This window comes from Larimichthys crocea, chromosome XV (genome assembly GCF_000972845.2).
Source record: "Larimichthys crocea isolate SSNF chromosome XV, L_crocea_2.0, whole genome shotgun sequence".
NCBI classification, from domain to species: Eukaryota; Metazoa; Chordata; class Actinopteri; family Sciaenidae; genus Larimichthys; species Larimichthys crocea.
The window spans coordinates 2,840,749-2,852,910 of NC_040025.1; the positions used below are offsets into that span (position 1 = coordinate 2,840,749).

Below are 12,162 nucleotides of genomic sequence, written 5' to 3' on the forward strand. Positions count from 1 at the left end.
GTGAAATCTGTCCTCTGCTGTGTCTTTTCTCTTGCTAGGTAAAGGAGGACTGGAAGTATGTGGCTATGGTCATTGACAGGATATTCCTCTGGATGTTTGTACTCGTGTGTATACTCGGATCTGTTGGACTCTTTCTCCCTCCTTGGCTGGCTGGAATGATCTAGAAACTCGCAACTAAAAAAAGGGAGTCCATGAACATTGACAGGAAGACATGCCGTCTTATCTTGTAAAAAAAAAAGAATGGTTTGTCATTTATCTTTTTATTTTCTATTTTTCAAAGGAACGACGAGAGACACTTGCTCTTGCCCCAGGTTATCAAAAGGTTACACACAGAGAAACGAGATTAAATATCTATCATTGATTCCAGTGGGAATATAAATTCTTTATGAGGGCAAAAGGCCAACAGCAAAAATATCTTTCCGCACCACTCCATTTTGACATTGAGCTGTGTAGCTCAAGCTGTCAGAACAGAAAAATGGTTTTTGACTGTTTTACAACTGCAGAAAACATCACAGTAAGACTGCAATAAATGTATAATACTACAAAAAGTTTAATTTAAATTTGGATTTTAACATTCCTACTCAACATCAGCACAATTGACAGTGCAGTGCCCTCACCAAATATTCATATTCTCTGTATTTGTCAGAATTCAGTGCTGGGATGGAGTTGTGTGTGCGTGTGTTCAGGTATTTTTGCAATGTCCACTGCTTAGGTAAGCACACATAAGGCTCTGTGATTTCCTGAACCCAGCAGCTAAATAAACACATTTATTCAATATTTTGCTCAGCTTTTTATTACTACCACAACACTTTGGTGTTAACTGGGAGGGACTCTAGTCATTCATAGCCCTTTCTCCACTAAACCTCAGTTACTTAAAAAGGCAAGGCCACCAAGAGTTTGTTCCTATTGTTTGATGAATTAGTTGAATAGAAGTGGAATGACGTTTTTTTGTTTTGTTTTATTTTGCTTTTTTTTTTGTCAAGCATGATTTTTAAACCCATAATCATCCCTTTTAGGCACTGATATTTATGGCTAACTGTGAATATTAATAAAAAAAACTGCCACATTAATTCAGTTTTGCACTGCATTTTTATTATTATCTTAGATTAAAGACAAACAAAGACCGTCTACACTGCATTTTACATTGTGCGCCATACAAATTGAAGGTCTCTGGCACTGACAGATAGTGGGAGGAAAGAGTAAACAGCAGATAATAAAGAAAGTTTAACCTCTTCAGTACAACATGAAATGTAGACAGTCATGGTACTCCGAGAATGAATCCTAATGACTTTGGTGCTTCCTTTTTCCAAAATCAGGTTTTACATTTGTGGTTTTGAGTCTTTAACAATTGGATAGAGTGAAATTTGATATGGCCAACATTTGAATTTGTTCAGTACTTCAGTTTTTGAACGCTTACCTGTGAGCAGAGGTGTCAAGTAACAAAGTACAAATACTTCGTTACCTTACTTAAGTAAAATTTTTGGCTATCTATACTTTACTGGAGTAATTATTTTTCAGCCAACTTTTTACTTCTACTCCTTACTTTTTCACGCAATTGTCTGTACTTTCTACTCCTTACATTTTCAAAACAGCATTGTTACTCATATTTCATTTCGCCCTGGGTTTTTTCATCGTTCAAAAAGACAGTGTGAATTTGATTGTGATTGGATGAGAAGTATAAACATATACCATTCCGATACACTGTTGCTTTGTATGCAATGCATCGCCCCTGCACAATACAAATCACATCACATGCAAGCAAGGAGCTGACTGACTCTTGAATATGTAGCCTAATGCGAAAATGTCCGTGGCAGAGACTCAAGAGAACTCGAGCGAAATGTCCCAACCAAGCACCAGCGAGGAGTATCAGTCAGGATTCATTTGAGGATTTTTAAAAAAAAAATTAGATTATTATTTTTTTGATTAATCACTTGGATTTTGACAGCACTATACTGTATAGACAACCATACATAGGTAACTGTTAGTAAACCTGGGTCCCCCATTGTTCTTGTCCAATTTTATCTTATGTCCGTTGTCCTCACAGATTCCTGCAGCTAAGCTCTGATGTACATTTACATTCCAATAAAGGTTATTGAAAACATGCCTCTGAAATTTGACATTTTGCACCATTACAATACTTATAGGCATATAACTAGTCATCATATCTTGGGAGGGGGGGCTATAACATTTGATGGCTTTTTTTCCCTTTACATTAATTTACTTTTACTTTTATACTTTAAGTAGTTTTGAAGCCAGTACTTTTACACTTCTACTTGAGTAAAACTGCTTGAGTTGATACTTCAGCTTCTACAGAAGTCTTTTTAAACCCTAATATCTATACTTCTATTTGGGTAATGAATGTAAATACTTTTGACACCTCTGCCTGTGAGACTAAGCACATTCTCGTCAGTCTCTGCTGTACTTTGTATTTAATACCAATTAGCAAATGTTAGTATGCTAACACACTCAGCGCCGGTCCTGGCCACATTTGCGCCCTGGGCGACCCCCCCCCCCCCCCCCACGGAGAATGCGCCCTGGGCGGCCGCCCACATTGCCCATAGCTAGGACCGGCCCTGAACACACTAACTAAGATCATGACCATGGTACACATTATACCTGCTAAAGATCAGCATGATAAAATTGTTGTTGTGAGTATCGTAGCATGCTGATGCTAGTATTCAGCTCAAAGCAATGCCGTGCAGCTTCACAGAACCACTAGCATGGCTGTTGAATGGCTTCAACTGTTGGACGCAGCTCCTGAATCCCTCTGATCCAGTCTGTACAGCATCAGCTGCTGCTATCCCCCTAGTATAATCAGGTTTAATGTACGATTAATGTAACTAATTTCATAAACGCTGTTTATTGTCCCACACCGGATCATCAGACTGTGAAACTGGTACTGCTACAGTTGTGTTTCTCTGCATTAATCTGTCTGGTGAAGAGATGTAGCATTCATGACCTCAGATACCACTATTGTTTCCCTTTCTGTTGTTGCCATGGCCACACAGCAAACTGTGGCATGAAGTTAAAAAAGTTGAATCATTATAAACTCTGAATACAGCAGCACAGAGCTGTGCGTGTTCAAGAGAGTGGCAGCAGTCGTTCCACTCCTTGCCTCTGCGCTGTCACTGGCCTCGGCAGCACGTCTGTTACTGTGTTTACATTGAATACTAGAAGAGTGCGCTCAGTAGAGATCTCCATCAGCCAGCATATGGTGAAGTACCTACTGCAATGCCACCACAACTGCCAGATGCACCCAGCTGAGTTTTGCACTTTGCAAATTTTGAATAAGTTTTTTTTTTGTATACTGTAGTATAGTATAAGTTTTCTCCTATAGATGTATGCAAAATGTTTTGTACAGTACAGTCTCAGACACATAGAATGATGTAATGGTATTGTAACCGAGCATACTGGGTTCAACTAACTAGGTATAACAAGGTAATAAATACAGAAATCTACATCTGTCTGAAACCACCTTTAAGGTTGTTGTATTTTCACCACGAAATCAAATAATGTTCAAATACCTGTTGCTCTGGTACTGTAAGACCTCATCAACACATCAGCACATAATGAATATCTTTTTCTTTTTCCTTTTCATATGGCACAAGATCTATTTTTTTCTGTTTTCATCAATTTTATGAGTAATAAAATGAAAACAAATTTAAAAAGGTGAAATGAAATGCTATTCCATAACCCTGAATCTTTCTTTCTTCCCAAAAAAGCAAACTTTAAGTGACAGATTTACAGAATACGTAACAAATGTTTCTTGGATAACATAAATTCCACAAATGAGTGACTGAAGATGAGACACAACAACACTAAGAATGCAACACGAAAGCTCAAGCCATTTGTGCAGCATTTCTGTATTAAAAATGATTAGATTACTGTTTGCAGAAAGTCATCAGCTCTTTTCTGCTCTCATATATCTGCATCTAGGTAATCCCTCTCAGTAAAACCTGCGATTTGAGTAGATTTAAAAGCATGTAATGTTACACCTGAATGCCCAAAGTAATGACCTCAATTTTGACCTCAGCCAACAAACTATTGTATTTCCACTGGCTCAGCAGAAGACCAACCATTAATCATTATGTAAAAAAAAGAAAAAAAAAGAGAAAATGGCAATTAAGCACAATATGGAAACACAGCACTTTAAACAAGGTGAAATACATGCAGTGCAGTGTGTTCATTCATTGATTCCAGCACAGAATCAAAAGAAGAACGGCTGGCTGACAGTCTGAAATACAAAGTAACACTTTGTTACAATACCAAATGACTGAAACACAGCTTAATAAAAGTTGTTCTTTTGTCTCTATGTAAAGATTCATATATGAACAGATATTAATTTTCATTTGTCCTTCCAGACACAATACAGTGGTGTATTGTCAAATGAATTCTGGAAGGAAATGAGGATGGTCTTTATGAAACCACAAACTAATTTCCATTAAATGATAAGACGTGCCTTTCCAACAGGGATTTCATATGCGTAATTTCAGTATTTAATACTTGCATGAATGTGTATGTCAGATGCGTCTGTAGAGATTCATAACGGTCCTCCGTATTGGCTGCCTCAAAAAGCAATGCAAAATGCCACCCAAGTATATAAAGTATATTAATTACAACTAAATGTCATTACATTTACCTTGATGAAGAATTGACCTTCAGTGTTAATTTCAATTAAGTGATTGTATGCAGATACATATGGCAAGGCTGTGACAATTAATTTAGACAAGGAGAGGCGTTTGAATTTAATAACTTAGATGCTTGGTACATGATGAACCTGATGGAAATTCTGCTAGCTCCATAAATATATATTAATATTTTTAATAGTAAGTTAAGTCCTGAGGGTTTGCTTAAAGGCACAGATTGTGAGTAGAAAGTAGTATGTATGTAGTATGAATTGAGGTCGCCAACATTCATTTTGTCCATGTAAAAGAATTTTGTTTTTGAGTTATGCTAAATAACGAAAGCTAATGAAAAAGGTACCAATAAAAAAATTAGCATCCTCACTAGGATCCATGTAGAATAAAGTCATTGCTGATAGAAGTAGTTAGTCCTACATTACATTATATTAGAAATAAAAATGTAATCAAAATGTTGATATTTCCTACATTACCCCATAACCACACAAAGCTGGGGAGTCTGCTTGGGCTGAGGCTGGGGGTTGGAGCCTAGCTTCGGGGCCTTAAAAATCAATCTAGGCAGGAGCTTGGTGCGGCTCTACAGGCCTTTTTCCAGTTTCTGTTAGATGGGGGAGAAAGGAAGATGCAAATTATGATGACCTGAATAATCTGATCTGTGTGTTTACATAAAAGCCGCACAGATTAGGTAGATTATATTATAGATTACACCGAATTTTCCACATAATGGGAAAATGTGATTTTTAAAAATTCCTGTGTTACATTTTTTTTTTACACATTAATAAAATATCTGATTTGACCTAGCTACATGAGGATTACATCACCATATAGAATGAGTACATTTAGGAATACCATGGCCTGAACATGTCAATGTCAAACAATAAGGACAGTGTGATATGGTTTAAAAGAGTAGGAGTTGTGAATGTTTTGTCAAACGATTTCATTTTTTCTACAACAGAACAAAAGATAAAAAAAAGATGAAGGGTTTTTACGCAAGTTTACAACTTTCTGAAATCACTAAAGTGCATTTGACTTGTAAACTTGCATTATCCACATGATATCCACATGGAAATCTGTATCAGCCTGCACATTTGTAGCACAGAGAGCCAGGTAGCATAACATTAGAAAGCTAAACCTACTCTACACATTCATAGGCCAACCTCTGGCAACAATCAGCTGAACAGCTTAGTGTGAATTCCTAAGTAAAACATCTGTCAAGGTGGCCTTCCAATCAATTTCTCCATCACATCTCCTTAATCACTTAATCCAGGCTCTGATATATGCCGATTAGAATCCCAAACTCCCCTAATAGCTAGTCTGAATCCATACATGAGACAGACATCTGCAGGAGTGTGCAGCGCATACAGACAGCTAAGAATGTAGCTGACACACCTGGACCTGGACATACACACAGTTAATCTGCTACTGGCTGGGTAGTGATACCCTCAGAGACCCAAGGCTCATAAATGGGGTAAAGCGTGAAGCACAGAGCCTCGAGGGATCCCATTAAATCAACACACAAACCACATTTTTCCATTTTTCCCCGAAGATCAGCAAATTCAGTGTGATCCCTCCAGTCACCAGCAATCTAAAAGTGCTGCCACTCAACAGATCAGAGCGTGAGTGGGGCTTCCCTCAGGGTACCAACTCATGAGTTCATGAGTTCCACATGTGCTGCTGCCCTCAGCTCTGCCAGAGTCCACCCAGAAACTTCATGGATGGCTTATGAAGTGCACTGTATCTCCTGCCCTCACTGCTTTATCTTGACGTATTTACTATCTCTTTCCCCCCTAGGGACAGCACTATCACTCTGACTTGCTGACGGTCAACGTTTTTCTAAATATATTCAGTGTTCCTGGACTCAGGGTCTCTCTAAGTTTCACTTTCAGCTGACATGATTATTTTGGAAAGCATTTATTAAAACACTTTAACACAAGCAGTAAACATAGCAATTTTCTTTAATTATTTTACCATGTTATTATGCTTAATCACATCCGGATTAGATGTTGCTAACAAAAGGAGAGCATAGAAGGATGGAAACCTGATCTACAGTATCACGACTTCAACCTTTTGAGAGAATGAAACACACCCACTGCCTTGAGAAAACGCGTGTCCGATCTCCGAGCAGACAAGCTGCTCTCTTAATTCATTATTTAATAGAGAGGTTACAGTCATAGCTTCACAGAGTATTGTATGAGTCAGTAAGAGGCGTGGGCAAATGAAGGGGCCTCAGTCCAAAACTCTGTAAAGGTCTCCCAACTCCTGAGGATGTAATGTTAAAGTCAGTCAGTAATCTCAGTCAAGGTGTACTGGAGCAGCCCCTGGTTACTAAAAACCTCCCCAGAAAAGTATAACAAAGGCCACATTAAAAATTCTATAGTAGAGAAACATTTCTTTACACTGGAGTTTAGCTGTGTAAAGGTGCGTTGTGAAAAAGAGAAAAAGGAGAAAGCACAAAGTTTTTAGTGCCGATAAAGACAAATACTCTGAGACAAAATATTCATTACAAATCAAATGTTATTTGTCACATCGTTGTCAACTGTACAATTTGAAGCTGAACAACCGTTCACACAAAATAAAACCACTCAGTCCATGAAAATAAAATGAGAAGCAGAAATGATCCATTCTGCATAAATTGGGCACCGCCGCCAGCACAAGTCGATGATACCGGTGAGAAATAACATAAAAAAAAAGTCTTAAAAAAAAAACCAAACAGTGTAGCGAATAACTGGCAACAGGCAAGGGACAAAAGTTCATTTGAGGCGAGCAGTGCTTCCTTTCAGCCTCCAAATGTTTGAGGGAACCGAGCTTAGAACTCAGTCATCTTCTTGTGTGTGTCAGCCTTCCTGTGCTCACTCTGGATGGACAGCTCCTGGGCTTTCTGCTGGGCCAGCAGCCGGCGGGCCGCTGACAGCTTCTCTTCCAGCTGCTTCACTCTGGACGACTCCCTTTGCACACACAAACAACAAACAGATTAGGAGGTGGGGAGAGACGAGGAGACAAGTTGTTTTTTTTATCTGCACTTTTCCAGAATAAGTTGGCCGCGGGAACAAGTGTCAAACCTCGAATCTTCACACCTCATTTACATTTTTTTTTTACACAACTCCCACAAGCTTTCTCATTTGTGAATTCAGATTAATCACCACTTTACCTGACTGGAACTTCATAGTAACCACTCATACAACAGATTTTTGTTGTGTAAGCAGCATGTATGTACTGTGCACGTGCACCCTCTACGGAGGAGATAACAGGATAACAGGGAGTTGAGGCTCCACTGTAATTAACTAATCATTACAGCAATGACTTGGTCCATTTAAGTCAGCTGCAGCTTTCAGAAGTCAGATTAGATGTATAGAAATGTACAACAAACAAACAACACTTAGAGAACTCAGTACTGACCTTCCTGTTTGTCTGCTGAGTGACTCACTCAGTTTCTGGATCTCCCTCTCCGTCTGGGACACCCTCTCAGCAGCCTGGAACAGCTTCACATTAAGACTCCTCTTGGTACCTTTTCCTCCCCTGTAAGCCTCCACGCCTGTGGCTGCTGATGGCGCAGCAGCAGCACCCCCCTCAGCAGGATCAGTGCTCTTGCTTCCAAGCTTGTGGTTCAAAAAGTCAAAGACATTATGGCGCCCTCCGGTGGCGGCCCGAGGCTTTCTGCGTTTCTTTGGCCTGCTTGCCTGTGTGCCATCTTTAGCGGCCTTGCTCTGGGTGCGTCTCTGAGTGAGCTCAGCACACTGGTCCAGAGACTTTCCTTTGGGTAGGACCACTGCCATGACTGGCTCTACTCGACCCTCCTGCATTTTTCCTAAGCCTGAGAAAACCAAACCACAAGGTGAGGAAGAGGAACACGTTTCATTTTGTACATCTACTGTGTATACAGGGAAAAATGCATTCTGTTATTACAACACATTTTTACATGTAGAAATACCTATCTCATATCGAATTTCAATCAGCTAAACTCAATACCAAATGCAATTAGAGTGCCTAAATATTACAAATACAATAATTTATGTAGAAACATGCAGTTATGAAGTCAAAAGAAGAATGACAAAAAGAAACTGCACAAACAAACAAACAAACAAACAAACAAACACAAAGACTACGTTTAAACGTATATATTTTAAAGTACAGTATGTAAGGTAAGACATGTGATATATGCTTTTTTTAAATGACTCTTGTCGCCCTCTAGTGTCTTTTTAACTTATGATACCCAACTTACCTTAAAGGTAGAATTCTACTTGTATGTCTATTCATAGTTATGTTTTTTTATTGTCATTAGGATGTCCTGGCATATATGAATACATACAGTTTATGCATCAGTCGACCCTGGTGGGGTCAAAACTTTCTTGCTATGACAATACAACTGAGGCACTTTGTTGGTTGCGTGACAGAGAGGTTATAAAGAGGTGTGATGTACATGTTACATTGCTTTTTATCAAATGCTTTCATTGAAAATATCTTAAGCAAACCACTCAACTCATATGATCAGGACAGGACACTATGATCTCAAAACCTAAGACGTCTGTTAATGTTTTGCTCTTTCACTTACCTTTTCCATACTCATAGCCCATTTTGAGCATAAGCTTGGATCCGATGCCTCTGGTGTGTGCTTCCCAGCCACCGAAATTAGCGCTGTTTGACGTTACTGTGGATTCTTCAGAGTCCAGAACTGTTGGGTAACAAGTGAAAAGCAAAGCAGTCAGTTAATAAAAAGGGAGAAATGCCATCCAACGACTTTTAATGAGCAACGTTTTATTGGCACATTGAAAGGAATACAAGGCATTTAACTGAAGGAAGCTCATAATTTACCACAAGGTCACATTTTATCTTTTGGAAAGATTTAAAAGACTGGCTCGCTCAGGTTTTGATTGACAGAGACACACCTTTTGCATAACCCATTTCATCTCCATCTCCGGTGTCGTCCAGGTCAGAGTCAGAGGAAAGTGCGTCGTCTTCTCTTAAAGGCGGGATAATGCAGTCGGCCTCGACCACAGCATCCTTCAGAAGCAGGGAGTCAAACTTCACAGTGTAGTATCCACTGTCGATTTCTAGATTAAGAAAAAAGATTCAACCTAGAATGAAAGTGCTTCGTCTACCATTCTCTCGGTTGTTTTTGCTACAGCGGTACATTTTTTAAAAAAACGGACCCCGTCAATGAAATACCTTTGATTTTGGCTGGGTACCAGATGCCGTCCTCTTGTCGGGCCAAGCAGGACGAGCCTTCTTCAAGATTACTGAGGTCACTCTCGAGGAACTCTCTGAGCTCTGACACATACACCACCTCACCATGGGAAAACCTTCAATAAAAATGGAAAAGGAATTTTTTCCTACTCTTTCTGTTGCTATGTCAGGATGAAAACGGCATCATGTGAACAATGGGGGACTCTTGCTGGATGATATCTGCTGTTACATAAAAGGCAGATATGGACAACAAGTGGTACTTTACCTGCAGTTATCTGGGAAGCGACATTTGTCCTCCAGGTAGAACGGACAAGGTTTCATGGACTTCTGGGTGGGGTACACATAGAACACTCGTACTTGTTCCTCTTCTCCATCTGGTGGTTCTGCCCCCACCACCATTGCATTGTGATACTCCAGTGTCCCCCATTTTGTCCTGTAGGGCGCTCTTACTTTGGTACCACTGAGCACATCTTCTTCCTCTTCCTCCTCCTCCTCATCTTCACCATCTTCCTTCTCTCTAGTATCAGAGCTACCACCTAAAGAAGACTCCCCGAGCTCAGAGTAGAAAGCATCGAACTCGGCGCTCAAGCTGCCGTTTGCACCGTTTGTGTCAGCCGCTGCCTCGTAGGTGTTTGACTGCTGTCCATTGCTGTCCTCCAGGCTGGCCAGAAGCAGACTCTTCTTGACAGACACCAGACTGGCCTCTGTGAGCTCTATGAGCTGACAAAGATCCTCTTTCAGTTTGAGCAGGTCTGACTGCTGGGCTGGGTCCAGGCCAGCTGACAGGGCTGTCTCCACCTGCTGCAGCTGGGCACCATAGGTGGAGATGGCTGCCTCCAGGGTTTCTTCATCCATACTGACACTTGGCACGGGGCGGGAGCAGGGATGGAGAGCATCAAGCCCTCCAGGACACCTGAGGACAGACAGGATGGTTGATTTAAAGAGGATTCAAGTGAACAGACCTCAGCTCAGTGAGTGGATGGACAGACTGGCCTTCCTGTGTCATGTTTTAGTGTTCATCTATTTATGGCAAAGACTCAGTAAATATGCTCCTGTATCTTCTCCAAGTCCAACTTCACCCAAAAATGTAACCCAATGTTGAGCATGAATTGCTGAACCACCACCACCACATCACAGCTAGTCTTAGCTCAATGTTAGCCGTATCCAGGCTAACTTTTCAAACCGACTATAATAAAACTACAATTACCTTCGTTATTAGTCTCGTTGATCCACGGCACCGACGGAAGAAGTGAAAGCCATGAAAATATTTGCTGTGTTCAGAAAACAAGTCTTTCAAATAGCTAAATCCACATAATCACAACAGAAACCGGTCGCTGTCAGGCTAGCGGAAGAATGAATGAAAGGCGCACTTCTGTTTCCTTTCAAAATAAAACGCATCTTGAGCAATTGAATGCTTAAAAACTTAAACATGTATCTTGCTAATGTTAAACTAATGTGGTGAATTATGGTACAGCGTTATTTTTTTTTATCAGAATAAACACGGTAGCGGTTTCTGAACAAAGGGTTAGGCTAACTTTTTAAAATGTTTTGCTCTTTTATACTGAAGCTACGTCGCCAAACCCGGATGTTGTATTTTTTGTTATTTTTTTGTTTTGCCAGGGCAAATAGTGATGGGAAGTTCGGTTCTTTTTAGGGAGTCGGATCATTTGACTCAGCTCGCCAAGAAGAGCCGACTCCTTCGGCTCCGAAATGGCTCTTCATGTTACCACGTATACCTTTCATAATTCAGCCAAATTTAGCACTGTTTTCACTTATGATTTGTGTATGTATATATATATACAGCCACTCTGTTACATATTTCATTTTTGATAGACCTCACTGTGTATACTGTAAATACTGTAAATTATGTCCATACTGCCATATAGCCATACATATACTTATATTTATACTGACTTTATACTGTCTTTTAGCTTGTATATATTTTTAGATTTGTATACAGTCGTCCCTCGCTACAACGCGTTTCACTTTTTTTTAGTGTAATTTTGCATGCTTTTTTTACAGTGCACTTTACAGTGTGAACGCGCATTGTGTTCTGCGTCCTAAATTGGCTAAGGGAGAACCACACATGTGTTCTGCATCCTAACTAAGGGAGTACTGTACAAAATGCATGTAAAAAGGTATATAAAAGTGTGTGGTTAGGGGTTTTACGGCCTTAAAACATGTATAATAATTGTAAAACTTACTTCGCGGATTTCGTTTATTGCGAGTTATTTTTATATATTTTTTTTACATCTTTTACTTATATTTTATATTTCATGTTTATGCTGTTTGCACCGGGATAAGAGGGAAACGAAACACTCTGTATGTCCTGTACATATAG

General features: G+C 39.8%; 2 protein-coding genes across 5 annotated transcripts in view; one reads left to right on the forward strand and one right to left on the reverse strand.

The window, feature by feature from the left end:
• The window catches only part of LOC104929159 (neuronal acetylcholine receptor subunit alpha-2), a 33,167-nt gene extending 32,111 nt beyond the window's left edge, over nt 1–1,056 (forward strand). For all 4 annotated transcript variants that reach the window (XM_027288282.1, XM_027288280.1, XM_027288281.1 and 1 more), the window contains one exon: nt 39–1,056. In XM_027288282.1, coding sequence (XP_027144083.1) covers nt 39–164 — 126 coding nt within the window. In that variant the 3' untranslated portion in view covers nt 165–1,056. The remainder of the gene's footprint in view (nt 1–38) is intronic.
• A 6,080-nt stretch (nt 1,057–7,136) lies between these two features.
• zgpat (zinc finger, CCCH-type with G patch domain) lies at nt 7,137–11,314 on the reverse strand. Its single transcript, XM_010743605.3, has 7 exons — nt 11,029–11,314; nt 10,087–10,734; nt 9,804–9,937; nt 9,524–9,688; nt 9,190–9,309; nt 8,037–8,451; nt 7,137–7,585 (listed from the first exon to the last, which is right to left on the reverse strand). The coding sequence occupies exons 2-7, from the start codon at nt 10,674–10,676 to the stop codon at nt 7,447–7,449; spliced, it is 1,563 nt and encodes a 520-aa protein (XP_010741907.3). The 5' UTR covers nt 10,677–10,734; nt 11,029–11,314; the 3' UTR covers nt 7,137–7,446.
• Between the last annotated feature and the right edge of the window lie 848 nt (nt 11,315–12,162).

Bases quoted from the DNA above. Each gene is read 5' to 3' on its own strand.
- zgpat (XM_010743605.3), bottom strand. From the start codon at position 10,676: ATGGATGAAGAAACCCTGGAGGCAGCCATCTCCACCTATGGTGCCCAG. The intron at 9,689-9,803 runs GTATTTCATTGA...TTCTTAATCTAG, and splicing joins GTACCCAGCCAAAATCAAAG to AAATCGACAGTGGATACTAC. The intron at 9,310-9,523 runs GTGTGTCTCTGT...GTTACCCAACAG, and splicing joins TGAAATGGGTTATGCAAAAG to TTCTGGACTCTGAAGAATCC.